Raw genomic sequence first — 19,297 nt, 5'->3', positions numbered from 1 at the left:
CTGCCTCGGTTTCGTCGTTCCTTCCGCGCCTCCCGCCGAGGGGGCGGCCGGCGGGACGAGCCCGGTGCTGCGGGCCGGAGGATGCGGAGGAGTAGAGCCGCTGCCGCCGCATTGTCGCACCGTCCCCGGGGGGCGGCTGCCGCCTGGCCCCGGCGGCGGCTGGCGGGCCCGCGCGGCTGAGGCGGGCTGGGCTGGAGGAGGCGGGCCCGCCGAGGATGAGTGTGGGCTGCGGGCAGGACCCCCCTCGGAAGAAAGCCCGGTCGAGCACCGCAAGCCCCGGCGGCGGCTTCCAGGGAGAACGGCAGCTGCCGCCGCCGCTCGGTCCCCGCCAGGAGGGGCCCGGGGGCAGTAGCTTCGGCGGCGGCAGTACCGCCACCGCCGTGGGGAACAAAGGTTTGTACTGGCCGGGGCTGCGCTCTCCCTGGAGCAGGGGCAGCGGGCAGGCGAGCGCTGCAGCTGGGCGCGAAAGGGGGCTCGTTGAAGGCCCGTGTCTGCCCGTCTCCCTTCCCTGCGGCGGCTTGGGCGGTTTCAGGGTGCCCCGGGGGATGGGATGGCTCTGCCCAGAAAGCCTGGGCAGTGCTGAACTTGCCCCAGCTTGGCCGGAACCTTGGTTGGCGGCTCTCAACGGGCCTGCGTGAGCCGCGGTCGCGCCTGGGGCTCGGCGGGAAGAGACGGCCGGGTCTAGTGGGGGCTCTGCCGACCGCTGTGTGCGGAACTAGATGCTCACTGCATCTCTGTTGTGCTTCTGTTCCCGTGATACGCTTGAGGGGGGGCAGTGTTTAATGGCGAGAGGCCGCTTGTGCCGGCGCACCTAGCCTCGCTGGAGCTGGCCTTCGAATCGTCTCAAACTTGGCTTCCCGGTGACAGCGTGTCTTGTGTATGCGACCCCAGTGGTGTGGGGCAGTGCGCGTTGCTTCCCTTTGGAGACGGCTTTGGGTACAGGACGTTATCCTGGCTTTGTGCCTGATTCTTTAAAAACTGTCAGTGACAGTGAAACCGTCCAGGTGAGGTGTGAGCTGCTAAAGGTAGTGTGTTTCGTATGTGAGAGCACAACTACTTGCTGCAGAAGAAATGATGTTCAGCCGGGCTATCATGGTAGGTAGAACTTAAGGGGGAGGACAGGAACCCACATGAGCATGTGGCTGCAGGCCTAGAGCGCTGCAGGTGGCGTGTGGAGCTCCTCCCACTGTGTAACAGTGCTGCGTAGAAAGTTCCCACAAGGCTTCCTTATTTTTATTTAGAGCTAAGCTTGTCAGTATAAAATTTTAATGCACAATACAGTACCTGTTTCAGGAATAGAAAAGAATTCAGGGAGGGAGGGGAAAAAAAAACAGATTTGCTATGGTCTTTGGTTGATGTGTTAAGCCTCAGTAACCTGTAATGAAGGTGCAACTTTGTATAGGTAATAGTGTAAAGTTATTATCTACACATAAAGTGTATGTACTCCTACAGAGAGAAAAATTCAGTTGTTTTCCTCAGTGGCAGTTCCTGAGGAATGGTTTGTCATATGGGAATGATTTGGGGAATCTTGAATAGAAATTTAGACACTACTTAAAAAAAAAAAAGAAAGAAAGAAATTTATGCCAGAGCCTGGGTTTATTGTTTACTCTGAGTGTAAGCAAATGTTGTCTTTTTGTTGCCTCTTAGCTTTTTACCACTTTATCTGTAGCAAAAAGAGATGTTAGTAGCATTAAACAAAAATTATGTGTGTTGGTCATAGAGCTTGAATGGCTAGTTGAATGCTAAAATTCAGACCAAAGCCATTTTAGTTCTGTTCTGCATCTGCTGCTATCCTTCTTTTTTGTTGTGCTAATGAGTAAGTATGCCTTCAAGTTCACAGCTGAAGAGATAGTCAGCTGCTTTTGAAGAGTCTTATTTGTCTCATGTTTTAACACGTCTCCTCTTTTTTTTTTTTTTTTCTGGCTGCTGCTTTCCTCTTTAGGCAATATGGGTTAACATGTCAAATAGAAGGGCTGACATTTGGTAAACAGACTAATAGACTTCAGTTTTAGTAAATCTTTAGAAATAAAGATGTTTTCATAAAAATCCATCAAGTTGTTGGTTTTGTCTCTGTGGGATGAAGCTGAGTGTTGAAAATTTGGATGGCTGAATATGGCACAGGTATCCTTGTGCCTGTAATCCACATGCACTTTGCATTACTCCCTGGTGACCTAGTCATACGGTAGCAGTTCTGCGCTGTAGTTTGTGCAGCTTCAAAAGAACTTAAAACAATGTAAGCATTTTCTGTTGATTACTTTTTCATTTTAGAAATTGATAGGGATACTTGGTAACCAGCTGTGGAAAGTTCAAGGCCTTGAATGGTAGCATTTATGAAACAATGTCTCTGAAGTTGCCCATGGCCTTAGCTATCTGTGCTACAAGTTACATAATTTCCATTTGCAGTAAAATGCTGAGTCTTTCCATTGTGACCATTAATAAGAATAGTCAGATCTGCTATACAGGATAAGTTTGCAAAACTATTGTTGCAGTTAGGGGGGTTACACATTTTCCTTACCCATTTGAAAGCAGTGAGAAAACACCTTGCACAGTCAGCAGCAGCAGGTATATAATTTCTCTTGGAAAGGGAACTAAAGTTAGTTGCCGAATTTTCAAAATTACCTTTAAATAACACCACAACTAAAAAACTCTTCTTATACTAATGAAGACTACCTTGCAGTTGTGAAATAACTGATTTTATTTTTTTTTTTCTCCCTATCCTTCTCCCAAGCCTTTAAATAATGTGCTGCTGCTGTATTGAGCACTTATCTGAACTGCAACATCAGAGAAATAAGACTGATCACATTCACTGGAGCTCTGTCATTGGCAGTAAATCTGAGAAAGTTGTGTCTTTCACATTTCGTTGCTACTTAGGGGAGTAAATGTTGATAAACTTTACAAGTTTATGAATGAAAGGGAAAAGAAAAAGTCATTTTTCTCAGCACTTGTTGCTTCTAGTGTGTACAATCTTTATATTAAGCCCCATGTTTCACAGTATGCTATGTACAAATAAGGTTCTCAGGTGGACTCCTAAGATGCTTAGTTGTTAGATTTTGGGGTTTTTTTTTTTGCTTTAAGTTATGTCATGTTGCCTCTTCATTCCAAAATTCAGCAGAACTAAAGGTGGTAACTAGAGCTGGAAAGTTCAGTTTGCCTTTTTTTCTTTTAAACTAGTTATTCACTATTTTGTTTAACCATATTGAAAAAAAATGTTGGATTAAAAAAACGCCACCACACACCAAGCCTGGCTTTTATAAAGATTATGACAGAAGCTATGGTTGCTGACTGATGTGAATTAAATATTGCATCACATGTAGTTTTCATAGTGTTAGTGCCTTGATGTTCCCTATAGTAGAGATGTTAATGAGAACTTGAGGTGTTTTTGTCTTATTCAAGTACAAGTTATCTTACTCATATGCAATCGTTTTGCAGTTTTATCATGTTTCATATAATAATGTAGTGAACTGTGGTTTTTCAGTTTGCAAACAACAGACAATTACCAGTTGGTTGGAGAATAAAGGACCCAAGACAACTGACTCCAAAAGGTAAAATGAACAGCGTATCTATGAAAAAGTTGTGTTGAGTGGGCCTGTGGGGAGCTCAAATTGCAGGTTGTTGGTACAGCTAGCTACTGAAGAAAAAGGCAACCCCATTTCTGCTGCTTTCCTTACCTTGGCACATCATCTTGAATATAAATAACTGACAGAGTTTCACTACAAAGTGCTAACTAGTCGCTTATCCCTCCCCTCTAGCCCCAGAACTTTATTGTTGACTTAGCTTCCTGAAGCACCTCATTGTTTAGGTGAATAAATACTGCTGCTCCTGCAAAGAAAAAGATTTGAACCTGTAGTGAGGGAAGGCAACTGCTGCATCCCGTGACAGTGAACCAGATAGCTGTAATATCAGACTATGTCCTTTAGTCAACAGTTGTGCTTTTATTTTTGTTTAATGTAGGACAATAACAATTACAGATTTTGGCTGGTGGTCCTGTATTTAACTCATAGTTCTGTTGTTAATTTACAGACAAAAGTCTGTTTTGGTCCATCTCATTGGACTGTGATTATAGTATAAGCGTGTGCAGCTTGACTTAGTTTGGGCCAGAATTTACAGGTGCTCAAATGTGTCTTCAGGTTGTTTTGTGAAGGATGTTAGAAAAGTTTTGCTGTTGAACAGCACCAGGTCAAGTTTGGTATCTTCTGCTCATGCAGCCTGTCAGGAGAAATATTTGCAAGGTAGCATTAAAGTTAAGCTTCTACAGAAGTACAAGGGGCTGAGGTACCAGCTTACAGGTTGCAGAAAAACAAAGATGTTAAGAAGGTGCTTAAGGAGGGAATGTTTTTGTTTTTATTTTTTTTTTTAAGATGCTCTATAGGGTATTTCTTTTATATGCCCTCCTCAGCCTTGCTGACAGATTACAGCCTAGCCAATTTCAAGTAGCAGGTTAGTCATGTAAGCATTTCATGTGCCTATCTATTGAAGTTAACATCACGATTTTAAATTGTCATAGAATCGCAGATTTGCTTGGGTTGGAAGTGACCTTCAAGTTTATCTAGTTCCAACACCCCTGCCATGGACAGGGACACCTTCCACTAGACCAAGCTGCTCAAAGCCCCATACAACCTGGTCTCAAACATTTCCAGGGATGAGGCATTCACAACTTCTCTGGGCAACCTGATCCAGTACCTCACCACCCTCAGAGGAAAGAATTCCTTCCTAATAGCTAATCTAAATCTGCTCTCTTCTAATTTAAAGCCAGTTCCCTTTGTGCTGTCACTGCATGTTCTTGTAAAAAGTCCCTCTTCAGCTTTCTCTTGGGCTTCCTTCAGGAAATTGAAGGCTGCTCTAAAGTCTCCCCAGAGCCTTCTCTTCTCCAGGCTCAACAAGCCCAACTGTCTCAGCCTGTCTCTATAGAAGAGGTGCTCCTGCCCTCTGAACATCTTTGCAGCCCTCCTCTGGACTCGCTCCGACAGGCCCATGTCTCTGTTGTGATAGAGGCCCCAGATCTGGATGCAGTATTCCAGGTGGGGTCTCATGAGAGTGGAGTAGAGAAGGAAAATCACCTCCTTGATGTGGCGGTTACAGTTAATTTGAATTTGAACACTGTTAGGTTTGGTGTTGTCAATACCTTTAAACAGTCACTTACTGAGATGGCAGCAGTAGCATAACTTTAATTTTTGTTCATCAGAATTTTCAGTGCAGTAACATATGCATACATGGGGATTTAAATTATCATAACATAAGCCCCTCTAAAATTGTTTTGTTTTTAAGTAATCTTCCTGTGGATAAAGTTCCAAGCTATCATCTGTTGATCCAAGCCCCTTTATTGTTTGTTTTCTTTTTGTTCTGTAGTGGTAAAGTTGTGAATGCTATCTCTTTATCCAGAGCACTCTTTTAGAAAAGAATCTGTTATCATTCAGGGAGGCAATTAGTGCCTTCAGGAATCTATTAAAATGTTCAGTTGCCTAATTTAGGATTGTATAATAATTGAATATTTTCCTATCTAGTAGATACGGGAATCTGGGCAGTGACCAGATATACAGAGTTCTTAGCATTCTTAGCTTGCACTGTTGATATAAAATGTTGTCAGAATACATTCAGAAAAAGGTATTGACAAAGTGATATATTCACCAAGATTAGTCAGGGATTTTTTAATATTCATATGGCATCTAAGTATTTTCATCAATACACTGACACAAAAAATTAGCAGGTATGTTGGAACTGGGTGATCTTAAGGTCCTTTCCAAGCCTAACTATTCTATGATTCTATGACTTTCTAATGCTGTCTTGGAAAGTTTTGTCTGCTCATACAAAACTCATTTAATTTCCCTGTGTAACCATTAGGACACATTTCATTCTTTGTGTAAGATGGCACAGGGCAAACTAGCTTATTTTTCTTAAAAATAATTATAATTGATTTAATGTCATGTAATTTTTATAAGAATTTCTTAATATATTTTGCTCTTATGCTTTTGCATTGTGAATATTTTTGAAGTCAGGGGCAGCTTATTAAAATAAGGAAATAATAGGATGGTTTTGAGACTGGACTACTGTGTCCTGCTCTTCTAAATGATGAATTTGTAGCTCTCAGGGAATGGCTACAAAACCATTGATTTTCTTGCTCACTCTATTTAACTGATTAAAATGAAAGCTAATGAGTACTTTATCATGACTTCTAATTTTTTGTCCGAAGAAAATAACTAAATAATAGCGTAATACTGTTTAGATTTTGAAATAAGGATAAGGAATCACTGGAACATATATCTAAGGTAAGCAACTGATTCATCATCCTTTGGAGCTTTGAAATAGAAATAGGTTGTTGCTGAGCTGCATTCCCCAGTAAAGTAAAACTTGTTGATCCTAGTAGTGCTCACATAGTGTAATGAGAAAAATTATGCAGTCTTTATTGTATGTTTATAATAATTCCTTTAAAATGCAGGTATATGTACAGGAATTCCATTTGGAGATAAGGCATTTAATTCTTTTACTTGCCTTTCACAGCTTACACAGCAAAATTAGTAACAATACTGAAGCAAATTCCAAGATGACTTCCATTAAAAAAGAGAACTTTTGTGAGCATGATGTGAAAAAGCTAGAGAATATTTGTCAGCAAAATTATTCAAAAATTTCTGTGGAAGTTGGTGCAAAGCATGTAAATTTGCCTCAGACAGGCAGCATGTATAGCTGGGAGGCTGAGGACAAAGATCCAGTCTTGGACACAGAACCTGTGAAGCGGATGCAGTCTGGAGACCTCTTTAAAAATGCCAACATTGATCAGATGCACAAAACTGGCAAGCAGGTTCAGAGAGGCTGTGAGGAAAGCAGTGATAACTGTACTCAGAGGAAATCATCATCTAGCCGGTCTTTGAAAATGGGAAATACAAAACTTTCTTCAAAAGACACTGAGACAGATGGACAAGTGTCTTCATGCAGTACACAGAAGCTGAAGACTTGCGATTCTGTCTGTTTAACGGGTGAACAAGAAGGGGATGTAGTTCCAGAAAGTCCACTTTCAGATGCTGGTTGTGATGCTTGTATATCTGACCTTGGGGGTCCTGGGAAACTGAGCAAATGTCAGAGCAGTTCAGGAGATTCACCTGCTTTTGAGAAAGAAAGTGAACCAGAGTCACCAATGGATGTAGATAATTCCAAAAATAGCTGTCATGGATCAGAGGCTGATGAGGAAACCAGTCCATTTCTTGATGATCGAGAGGAAATTAATATATCAAAATCCATAAACAAATCTTTTAGAATTCAATATGGGGATGCTGAACTGGAGTCAAGAAAATCGCGTTTTTCTGCCAAGGGCTGCGAAAGTTTTGAGGAAATAGATAATTCTGTTAAAGAGGATGGTCTGCATACAAAGTCACCTGGGATCTCTCCTGCTCCATCATCAGAACTCAAAGGTGCAAAGCAGAGTGTGAAAAGGGATTCCAAAATCACCTCTCACTTCATGAGGATACCTAAAGTTGAAGAAAAAAGGTAGTGTTCTGTCTGCCTCTTCATCTTTTTTTCGCGCTTCAGAATTTGGAGCCTGGATTGTGTAAAGCATTTTGCAAAATGTATGTTAAGACACAAAGACAGCTTTGATGCAAGCTTGAAATAACTTATTTTTTAGTGGGAGTACTTGTGTGTTGTTTTTTAAGGGATCTTTATCCAGTGCAGTTAATTTTATTTTTCTTTAATCATTAGAGATCTGTTAGAATTGGGAATTAAAGACACTGTAGAAAGTTATTTTCTTTTAATAAAGGAGTGATTTAAGACCATGAGGTTTTTAATACTTGAAAGTGAATGATAGTACAGGAATGCTTAATGGAGTGTATCTCTGGCATCCATTACTTCATTCAGAATATCTGAGGAGACCGACGTTTTTGTGGTTTTTTAAGTTTCATATGTCAAAAATACTGAATCTAGTTTGTTAAAGCATCAGTGCTACGTGAAATGAACGGCAATGGAAATGGAAGCCCTGAGCATGACCCAGACTTCACATGCTAGGTGTTGTGCAAAGACAAAAGGATAATCTCTGCTCTGAACAACTCGGATTTCAATGGGAGCTGAGAAAGTGAATAAACAGCAAAGGAGTAAGCAGAAACAAGTGAACTGTGTGTGTTACAGAACCATAGAATAGTTAGGGTTGGACAGGACCTTAAGATCATCTAGTTCCAGCAAGCAATTATCTCAGTAGAACTAAAATAGGTCAAGAAAGTAGTTTTTCACATCTTTACTGGGAGATCCTTTCTGGATGCAAGGAGCAGCACAAACCATACTGTTCAAGGAAATGAAGAGGGTGGCTAACTCATGCAGGAGCTTACATTTGAGAAATCTTAAGAGATGAGTAGGCTGATAGTGGAGTTGTTGGAAAACAAAAAAAGGTAGTTCCTAGGAAAAAATTAACGGATAAAGAATTTGCTAACAAAATATGGAAAAATGAGTCATAAAGTTAAAAACAATGGATTTACTCTTTTCACTAATTTAAATGAATTGCTGTTGTAGCAGAGCAGCAAAGGTTGAGGCTTATATTTGTCAGTGCTAGAGCATTGTGTATTATGATAAATCATGTTTCAGAAGGGAAACTCGGGCAAAAGTTTTGCTGTATAGCTAGATGGGAATCCTAGAAGTGCTTTACAGAATAATTAGTAAGATAGAGTATGAAGCTGTCAAGAGATTACCGTTTTCCTTTTTGGGGCTAAAATAAGATTATGTGAAGGTTATAAACCTCAGTGCCAGATGAAATAGTGGTACTGCCTACCGTGCTTAAGAGGGCAATTAGAAAATGTTAAAGCTTTTCTCCTGGTTTTTGTTAGACCAGGTCTACAGCAGGCAATAGTGTATCTCAGATCTTAACTTGTTGAGAAAGAAGCAGTAGAGTATCAAATACATTTCAGTCATCAGTAGTGCTATGCCAAAATTGCCCTCTGGCTCTCAGATGAGCACTTGGACCTGTACCTAGTGTCAAGTTATGTGTCGCCATTTGCATGTGATCGGCCAGGTTGGAGGCATTGTCCACATCTGAAGATACCAGTATATGCATAAACCGAACAGGTTGGACAACGTCTTTATCCAAGAGTGGAGTAAGTTTGCTAAAGGGAATTTAGAGGTCAAAGCAGTACCTCAAAGTGTAGGCTTTTAACTTGTTTTGCATTTCACTCTGAGAGTTTTGTCTTGCATGAGAAATGTGGTATATTACATCAGACATACAGCAGATTGAGATTTATCTTCCCCATATCATCTCAGGTATGCCAAATACCTTTGATCATTAAAGAGGATTAGATTAGTTCATCTGCTCTTGCATATATTTGAATTTTGCAAGTGTTTTTTGGATTGCTTTTCAATTTCTATTTCCATTGCAAGTATCGTATGTCTGGTGTGAAAAATAAAATCCTAGTGCGAAAGGGTGGTTAAGAAATTGGAATTCTTTTTGTTGGTTGTTTGTTTTGTTTTCTTCAGTTTGAAGAAGGAATATGTGCATCTGTGTATGCAGGTGTGTTTTCTAACAGTTGAAAAGGGCCTGCAGAGGGTATCCTGACAAATGCAGACCAGTGACATCCTGACAAATGCCTCCTGTCCCCAGGGAAAGCTTTGGCCTGGGATCGCAGCAAAGGCTAGCAAATAAACTGTTATAACTCTGGAATGGAAATTTGTGTGTTTGCCTACCAGGTTTTTTTCAGTGGAAATAAAATTTTTCAACATATTTTGTTTAACAACAGGAAAGAGAAGTGTGAATTCGAGCCCCAGAGGCCAGGAAGGAAGATTCCTAAATATGTGCCACCTCCTCTTCCAACTAATAAGAAATGGTTTGGGACACCTATTGAAGACATGAGAAGAATGCCTATGTGTGGGACTCGTCTGCCACATCTGCGACCCTCAGCCAATCATACAGTAACCATCAGAGTATGATCATTCAGTGTGTTACCTGAAATCAAATTTCTTACTGAATTGTTCGATAATATGAAATGCCAAATGTTAGTCTGGTAGTATTAGCAGGTTGTGGAAATCAGTGTATGCCATTCCTTGCAAGCAGACTGGCTGATTTTCCTAAAAACTGGCTTTTCTGATGCACGGGATTTAGGATATTAAGATCCAGAAGAAATGTAATTATGGTTTCACTGCCTCTGGTTTGTTAGGGACAAGTATTTTTCTTTTGCATAAGAGTATGTGTACTTCCTCGCCTGAGTTGTAAACTGGGAATTTAAATATGTCTTCAACATTGTCATGTTACATTCTCGTTTTAATATTCCATTTTGGGTTCAAGATACATGGAATTTTCAAGACAGTCAAGATATGAAAAAGACAATGAAAGATTTTCTATTAATTTTACCACCACATTTTAGATCAGATCTGATATATTTGACTTTAATATTTTGGAGTAGTATGCAGTCAGATAATTGTTGAAATAAAGCATGTGAGCAGAAACCTATGGAGTCACAGATAAATCCCAAACAAAAGAAAAGCACACTAAGTTTAAATGCAAGTTTTGAGAGAATCTGTGCTGCTGGAAGACCATATAGCAGATTAAGTCTGTAAGAGCATCATGTTATTTATTTTTACATTTCTGATGTTAAGTGTGGAGTACACTTGAAATACTGCTATATCTAAAAGGATTTCTCATCCTCTTCAGAGTTAGCTAAAGAATGTTATTTCTGCGCATGACTATAGTTGTATTTTAAACTACATTTTGAAAATATTTGGATGAAACTATGTAGATACTTAAATTCATAGTTGAGGAAATCTAGCTGATAATTGGACATAAAATAATTGCATATATTGCCTTTATTTTAGTGTGTTTCAAGAGGTCAAATGATAAGGTGGTATTCTTTTCACCAAGTATGACACAAGAGTTAACAGATTTTCTAACTGGTCAGTTAGAAGCTTTCCCCTTTTCAGAAAGGATGACTGTAGAGGAGAGCTTTTCTACCTATGTTTTTGTTTACTTTTTATTTATTTTGTTTAAAAACTTAAGAAGTGAGCTCCCCTCCTTCTCTGTTGCAGGTTGATCTTCTGAGGGAAGGAGAGGTGCCTAAACCTTTTCCAACTCACTACAAAGATCTGTGGGACAATAAACATGTTAAAATGCCCTGCTCAGAACAGAATTTTTACCCTGTAGAGGATGAGGTAAGATGAAGTATTTACAGTTGTGTAATCAAATAAGTTTGTTCACATATAGGTGAGTTTTCAGTTCACTGCATTTGTTCAGTTGGCCAACTGTGTGTATAGAATTGGAAAATCAAGTAGATGAACATACCTGGTCTGAAAAGCTGGATTCTGGGTTATAATGCTTCAGGCAGAGCAGAAGACTTTGTGGTGCTTGTTTTGTTACTGTTCCTTCTTTGTTCTGGGTTTCTTTTTCCTAGTTATTTTACCTAGTCGTTGATTATGATGTACATATTTATATATACTTGGAGTATAAACGTATACTCTGTATGTATTTCTATACTTTGCTGTTTATATGTTATATATATTGTGTGTGAATCAATTTGGAATACCAAGAGATGTGAATGAATTCGTAACCACATTTTGATTATAATTCTCTGTCAGGTATTGCTGATAGTGAGGTGTACCTGCTGTTCTGCTAAAACAGTAGTTGAGAGCTTAGAGCTGGCCTTGTGTGGCTTGTTGATGTGGTATTTCTTGTCACTGCTTGAGGCTTAAACATACAAACTGAAAAACTTTACACTGTGGCGAGTAAAATCAGTAGTGTGTTCTATAGCAAAGGCTGTATAATGATTGATACTTGAATCTGGAACAGAGAATTTTTATAGCCTCTAGGAAATACTCTCAGTCTTTTCATTTATCTCTTTTACAGATACTGTATAAATTGAATTTAGTTGATGTTTCAGAGAGAAAGTGCCGATAAGATTTTTGTTGTTGCCCGTTGAGCAAGAAGAGTTGTCTCTGCCTTGTGGTAGTCTAATAAGAAATGTCATTATTGCTTGCAATGGGCAATAAGACTTGTGTTGAGGAAAAATATCACAGAAAATACAAGTCTTAAATTTGGGTAGGTAGAAGAGTCAGCCACAGCTATATGCTTTTATAATCTGTGCCCTTATTTTTATTATGTTTTTACAAAGTCTACTTTATATTTTTGAGTTGTAGATTTTATAACTGTGATCATGTTTGGTCTGCAAAATCCACTTTTTTCACAAAGAATATAGAGAATGTCATTTGTCCTTGAGAATGCATGAGGAAATGCGCTGCATATGTGAAAGGCTCTTCATGAGATTTGTAACTTCTTCAGTTAAAAAGGAATTCAGGGAAGTAAAATGCAGTGGACTAGAAGTTGAAGTTCTTTAAAGTTACTCAAAATGTGGTTTATTTTTAAAGACCTTCACAAATAAAGCAAACTTTATTTAAAAAACTGTCAGGGAAGATAATTATTAGTAAATATGACTTGCTGTTTTGAGTAACTTCATCTGACTTTGTTTTGGGCTTTTGTTTTAAAGAATGGTGATAGAACTGCTGGAAGTCGATGGGAACTAATCCAAACTGCCTTACTTAACAAGTTCACTTGCTCGCATGATTTGAAGGTAACCTAGTCAATTTGAAATTGTCTATATACAAGTACATTCAGGTTCTCTGTGTACTATTAGTGATTCTGGCTCAGTCATGTTTTTTGAATCACTTACAAAAATGAATTAAAAAAATATCATGTTGTTCAAGGTATTCTCTGATGAATTAAATGTCTTAATGAGTCTCAAGTGTTACCACTGAATATATTAGTTATTTTTTAAACAAATTGTCTTTTATAAATCTACATAAAACTGTTTGTCCAGCAATATCTAATAGTTTGTGGTAGGCATAGCATGTAGGATTTTCGTATAACCAGATGGTAGGGTGATGCACAGGTGTGAGAGTTTGAAACGTTAACTGCTGACATCACTAAAACTGCAACAATTTAAGCTGCTGACAAAAATCTGTAAATCATGGAGATTAATGCTCTGTTGAAAACCCTTATAGTTCTCATTGGCTTTTAATGAATTCTGATTTGGATCAGCTTAGAATTGCTATAATGTTTTTTGTGAAGAATAATATAATTTAGATTATACCTGAAAGGCAGGGAAGGAGGAGGATGCAAAAGCTACAGATAAACTTTAAATGAATACTTTTTTTTAGGGTGATTGTTGTTCTAAAGGGTCTATTTAATTTGTTGTTCAAATTCTTTAAGCTCTTAAACTGGTAAAAAAATCTGCTGTATTGCTGAGGAATGCTTTTTTGGTATTTTTAAAGACTGTGAGCACAGGGTGAGTAATCTTTATGTTGTAGGCAGATCCAAGCATGTCTTGTCTTGTTTTGTGCTAGGAGGAAAAACCTGTAGACTAAAGCTTATTCAATGCTAAACGTAAAATAACAGGATTCAGTATTATGGAGTTGCACTGTATTAATCCAGATCTATGGATTTTGGTGGGCTCTGTGACAGGTTTTAGCCACTAGATGGTACTGTTCCTTCATAGAGGAAATTCTCTTAATAAGTATGTCTAAGCTTAATTTTGTTATGCTCTTTCCCCAGGAGGCTATACTGAGGTACAACATTGCTTATTCCAAGAAATGGGACTTCACTGCTCTTAACGACTTCTGTGAGAAGGTAAACCAAGTTGACTTGAAATAGGAAATAAAACAAAAGTGACTGCTTTGTCTATACATCTCAATGCTTTTGGCTTTATTTCCCTTTTCAAGAGTAAAAGTTTAGCAGTCACCTATGTGGATGGTTATTTGGCTGGTAACTTCAGTTGAAATGCTAATTAAGCTTTATAAACTGGCTTAATTTTAAATGTTAAGCAGATAATTTGAGTGCTTTAGTAACACCTGAGGTTACTGAAGGCAAGGTGAGAAATGCCTTTATGAAAACCAGACTTATTAAGAAATTGTATAATATTTTCAGTGTAATTTTTTATGCTTTTTTTAAAGTGTTGCTCTTTTTTCCCTTGTTTAAACAACTTTTGTGTTACAGTGGTATGTGTATAGTCTGTGTTTTGCTGGTCTAGCAGTAAAATTTTTCTGTATACTGAGATAATGAATTTCAACTTTAGAGCCTTTGAAAGGTTGGTGTGGTTTTCATGACGTCATGTTACCTTCTTGAAAAAAGAAAAACAAATAGTAAGTGATAAATGCAAGTTGGACTATTATTAATGTACATCCTGACTGAGGATGAGAAGCTATGCTACCTAAATCAGTATGGGAGATTAATGTGATGCAGTAGAAATTGTTGTATTTTTCTTCCACCAGCTCAGAAGTGCTTTTAAAACACGTGTGCTTGTTTTCTTGGAAGGGGCTTGCTAAACTGTATTGGTTGAGAGAGCAGTGGGGATAGGTATAACTGTATTGAGGTTCAGCAAAACTAAATTTGGTTTGAAATTAATTTCATTACTTGGTGTGTTTAAAACAGATGTCTTTTTAATTCATGTGATCAGAGGAACTGTTTTTTGTATTGCCTGTTTCCATTGCATATAGGGACTGTTTTGCAGAATGAGTTTTGTTTTGCATGCAACATGGTGGTGTTGTTACAGTAAAGTACCTATATGCCAGTGGTATCATATTTACTAGCTATGAGAGCTACTGCGTTCACTCATCTTGCCATTTTGGTGTTCCCTCCTCTCCTTGTGGGGGTCTCTGTTTTTCAGGCTGCAAAGAATGTCTGGATGGTTGAGGCTGTGGACATTTGGCCTCTTTGCTCCTGTTGACTCTTGTACTGATTGAAATGAACTTGCCCAGCTCAACTGTTAATAGAGAATCATATTTAATTTACTAGAATGTTTTAAAGTACTAGCACTATTTAAAAATCTGACTCAGAAATGTACCAGATTTGCACTGTATTGCTACAAACACAACTGAGCTTGTCCTAATGTGATCATATTATGCATCAGGGAGTTCAGAAACTATGGGTGATTAGACTCAGAGATCATCAGCCAGGGAGAGTAAATGATATCAGCTGTCTCCAGAGAGGAGAAGAATGATAGGGAAATCAACTATGTATTGGGTATCAATCTTTCACTGAGGGTGAAAAGGAAATTTCTGTCACCTGGCAATAGTGATGTATTTGTGAGGTTCCCAGAAGAAGTGAGGAGACCTGTTTCAAGATACAAATTTTTGGACCAAGGTGAAAAACATGTAGCCATATATATTAAATAGGGAACAGAGAAGCACTACAAGACAGTGGCTCCTTGTAGACCACAGGAGCAAAATCTTACCCTGGCTTTATCAAATATATTAAGTTTAGTGAACAGAATATGCAGAGGGGATACATTTTGTAGAGAGATGTAAACATCTTTTCTATTATGAAGGGATAGGTGAACTCTTCCAGTTCTGTAAATTAACAAGGCATCTGCTATCAAAGACTGTTCACAGTCTGCTTAAGTGAGCAGCTTTTGAGTGAAAAGCTGAGATCCTCTGCGGAAATGACCTAAATATACTAGCTGTAGTGCAGTGAGGCTTTTGAAATGACTATATTTGGGAGTTAACAATTAACGGCTTACAACTGGCTTGTGTATTTTCTTGTTTGTCTTAGGGTTTTGAGGGAGCAGGGTAACTGTTTCAGATTATGTTTGCTCAGCAAAAGTTGAGAGGGTTGGTTGAAAGAAAAGCTGATTTGAGTAATCAGCCCAAAAGGGAGGGGCAGCAGCTCAACAAAGGGAGAAATAATCACAAGTACTACAGAGTTTATGATCCTCAAATATCTATGTATATTCTTGGGTACTGTTGACTTCCAGTGCATTCTAAACTAAGAATTCTGTGGTCTGATTTAAAAAGGAGCTGGGTCTGATGTTGTCTATTTTCATGATTTTTTTGTATTCAGATAATTACTTCAATAGGTCAATGGGTCTGTGCTTAGTAAATTATAAAGTAACATTTGTTATTTTAAATTCTGATTCTGGGCAGATCTTACCTTATCTATTAATCTGTTAATGCTTTCATGTTTGTCTTAGGTTGTGTTTCTTGTTTTAGGCAGTTTCCTTCAAAAGTTACACAGTCAAAATGTGCATTATTTTAAAATCCTACTTATAAGATTAAAAACAGTCCTCTCATAATAATTACCAGTTTCTTGGATTGAAGTTCATTTTCCTTTAAGATTAAAACACTCTCAGATTTCTTAAAAAATCCTGGCTCGAATATATGATAGCTATTTCCTGTCAGCTATTTTCAAAATGTACCGGGACACACACAGGCTGTTCGAAGTGTTGTCAGGAGAGGGAGCCCTCGCACTATTTTAAAAAGGTTCTGCAGTTAACCAAGTGGAAGTAAAATTCCTGTTTGTGCAGTGAAGTAAATGTGGAGCTTGGAGGATTTTTAATTCTTTAAGTTCATAGCACCCATCAGTAATGTATGTAAAGCTCTTGGTGGTTTATTTGCTTGAGACATCTGACAGTTCTGTTGTTCTCTATAGAATTTCCACACTGTTGTATTGATTTGTTTTGCCATCTGTTTGCTTATGTTTGGCAAACAGGCTTAGGATTTATTCAAGTTATTGCTTAGTGGATGCAGATTGTTAGTGCTGACATTTTTCTTATTGTTGCAAAATTCTTGTCACTTGTAAGTCATCCTTGTGTCTGTTTCTCTAGAATTTACCTAGAAGACAGACAGCAAAGAGTAAACAACAAGCAGAAAAGGAATGGTGAGGAAACTGCTCTGGATGGAGCTGTCTTGAGACCCACAAAGTGTTGTAGATGAGCTTTATTTATTGTGAATGATAATAGGCTGGGAATGTATTACATGCTTTGGATCAATAGTGCTATGTGCTGTGGAAGTATTTTTCTTTCTCGTAGATTTGCCCTTCCACTTCCAGGCAGGAAAACTCTTTTGCTTTTTCCAAGTGCATGAAATAGTGTCTAGTGGGGTCATCAAAGGTTTATGTCTTAGACTAATCTGCTGCAAGAACAAATTTATTTAAAGGGAAAAGTAGAGCTTTATCATTTAAGACAGTCACATGGTCTGCTGCTTTAGATTGGGCCTGCTTGTTCTGGGCATGCTTTGTGTTTTCTGTATCGCTTTAAAGTCTCTTAGAGCTTAAGCATAATTCTTGCTAATGTTGTTTCATGAACTCTTCCTCTTATTGCTGGCACCTGTCTTGCTCTTTCAGGAACAGAGGAGTGTTTAAACCTGAAAATGACATGACATTGTATAAGGAGTGCATAACTTTCTTTAAAGGTGATCCTTCTTTTAAATTCAGGTTTAGTTGCATAGTATACAGGAACTTAAGTCATCAGGATTTATGTTGTGTGGCTTCAGGAACCTTCATGATATAGAACCTGTGTTGCCATTAAATTCTGAGCTCTCATGAGGTAAACCAGTTGGTGAACAGCCTCATAACTTGTTCTTGCCCTTTATAGTAGAGCAGTTTTGAAGAGTTACTTGGTCCCATCTAAAACTTGTAAGATTCAGGACAAATATTTAAGTTAGAAACAAATTACTGACAAAATATGTAAGGCAGATGCTTAAAGTGACAAAAAAGGAACTCTGCAGGCAATGAAACAATGGGCGCTTTTATTGGTCATATGGTTTAATTTCCTTTGTCTCAACTCCTTTGAAACCTGGAGCAAGAACTGTACGGTTACATCATTTTAGTATTGGAAAACAAGAACAATGCTCTATGCTTTTTAATTCTTACTTGCAAGCTAAGTTATACAGGCTTTCCTGACATGCTTCACTAAAAGGAAAGACTCAGATCCAGTCATTTGGTTTTTAGCCACTCTTCCTGCTTTTTTTTTTTTTGTATATGCAAAGCAGAAAGAGAAGGACTCATTATGTAAGGACTGCTGGCATTTAGAATCCCCTAATATCTGTGTTTAAAAAGCTACTTGGTGAAATTATGTCTGTATGCTATCAAGTGCTGAAAATTACTAGAGGCTGTACTCCAGTACTGAGGCATATCATTAAAAGACATGTCATCTCTGCTTATTACTGATGCATTGAAAACGGCAAATAGTTTAGACGTAAGTTTGATCTGTTAAGCATAGACTGAAGATTGGAGTTTATGTAAACTTGTGTGGCATACACAGTGATTGTCTCTGAGCTTCTGTGAGTCATCTGAAAAATGTATCGCAATACATCTTGCAGATGTTCACATTGTGTCCATAACTATTTTTATGTCTGTCTGAACTCTTTGAGCTTGAACACCTTGGTGGGAAGCTTGTGTCTGTGAAATGGAGAAGACACTATGAGAGGAGTCAGGAATGGTGTAAAGGTATGTAATAGCTTCCATATGAGGAACATTAAATAAGCTAGTACTGTTTGATCTTTTTATCTTGGCTAAGAGACAAGTGAGGATAAGTATAACAGTGCCATCCAATATAAATGTAAGAGAGGGTGAAGAGAAAATGACTATTCATTTGTCTAGTGCAACAGGGACATCAGATGGGTGTCTAGTTAAGGGACATCAGATGGGTGTTTCTAGCCAGGTAAGGGTTTCAGAACTAGACAAAAGTACTTATCTAGATGCTGAATAAAAGGCTGTGGAACTCCTTCTCAGTGGATGTAAAGGATGCTATGACTTTACATCAGGTTTTGAAGGGATTTGGAGAAATTATTGGTAGAACGACACCAGTGACATCTATGCAGATACTGTGATGGGCTCTGGTACTGAAATAGATTACTGCAAGTAAAGAGCATTGTAAGGAAGTGCTGATAATTACTTGTTTTACTTGCTGTTAGACTTTTCCAGGCATCTTTTGTTGATGGGGTTTCATGAACTTTTGCCCATTTTTGCATTCTTATGACTGTGCTGGATTGAAGATGAGAGGCAGAAGTTGCCTTGTCACGCAAGCCCCATTGTGGCACAGTACCAACAGGAGATGTTGCTGACAGAAGGGCATGGGGATCTGTACACTAACCTCTTCTGGGAGGACAAAATAGTAATGGTAACTGACATTTTTAGCTGAACCTCACTTGAAGGTACTTACACCTTTTAAAATGAACTTTTTCCAGGCTATGCAGGACTTGGTGCCTACTTGATGCAAGTCAGATATGCAGATATTCTCCACTGTGTAATGCCCAGTTTGCAACTGTTAGATTTGGCTTTTAGTATAGGAAAAAGCATGTGTGTGTCTGCAGTACTTGTTTGTGGATGTCTTGTGGTCTTCTTGTCTACTGAGAAAGCTGTTTGAAGCCAATCAATGTATTTAATGACCAGGATCTGCATATTTGCTCTTGATTCCTATATACATTCATCATTCAGGAAATCCTTTTCTCTTATGAAAGAAGCTCTATAACTCTTAAACTTGAATTTTTCTAAGAGGTTGAAAGAAACGTGATAATGCTCTTTAAAAAGACCAGTGTCTCTGCTGTCTAAACTGAACTGCAGAGAAGAGGCTTTGGC

General features: G+C 38.6%; 1 protein-coding gene across 2 annotated transcripts in view; it reads left to right on the top strand.

Annotated features, from left to right (window-relative positions):
• Positions 1–3: 3 nt before the first annotated feature.
• Positions 4–19,297, top strand: part of PARG (poly(ADP-ribose) glycohydrolase) — a 68,851-nt gene continuing 49,557 nt past the window's right edge. For both annotated transcript variants that reach the window (XR_008973795.1, XM_057421596.1), the window contains exons 1-7: positions 4–393; positions 3,476–3,542; positions 6,496–7,476; positions 9,702–9,885; positions 10,984–11,106; positions 12,435–12,518; positions 13,499–13,573. Coding sequence is in view for 1 of the 2 variants with exons in the window: in XM_057421596.1 (XP_057277579.1) it covers positions 216–393; positions 3,476–3,542; positions 6,496–7,476; positions 9,702–9,885; positions 10,984–11,106; positions 12,435–12,518; positions 13,499–13,573 (1,692 nt within the window). In the remaining variant the exon portion in view is untranslated. The remainder of the gene's footprint in view (positions 394–3,475; positions 3,543–6,495; positions 7,477–9,701; positions 9,886–10,983; positions 11,107–12,434; positions 12,519–13,498; positions 13,574–19,297) is intronic.

The sequence above is a fragment of the Pezoporus wallicus genome, unplaced genomic scaffold (assembly GCF_028554395.1).
Source record: "Pezoporus wallicus isolate ANWC-B61680 ecotype Strahan unplaced genomic scaffold, APGP_CSIRO_Pwel_v1 contig_4816, whole genome shotgun sequence".
In the NCBI taxonomy this organism is placed as follows: domain Eukaryota; kingdom Metazoa; phylum Chordata; class Aves; order Psittaciformes; family Psittacidae; genus Pezoporus; species Pezoporus wallicus.
The sequence above is the reverse complement of the archived record's forward strand: the minus strand, read 5'-3'. Positions and strand labels throughout refer to the sequence as shown.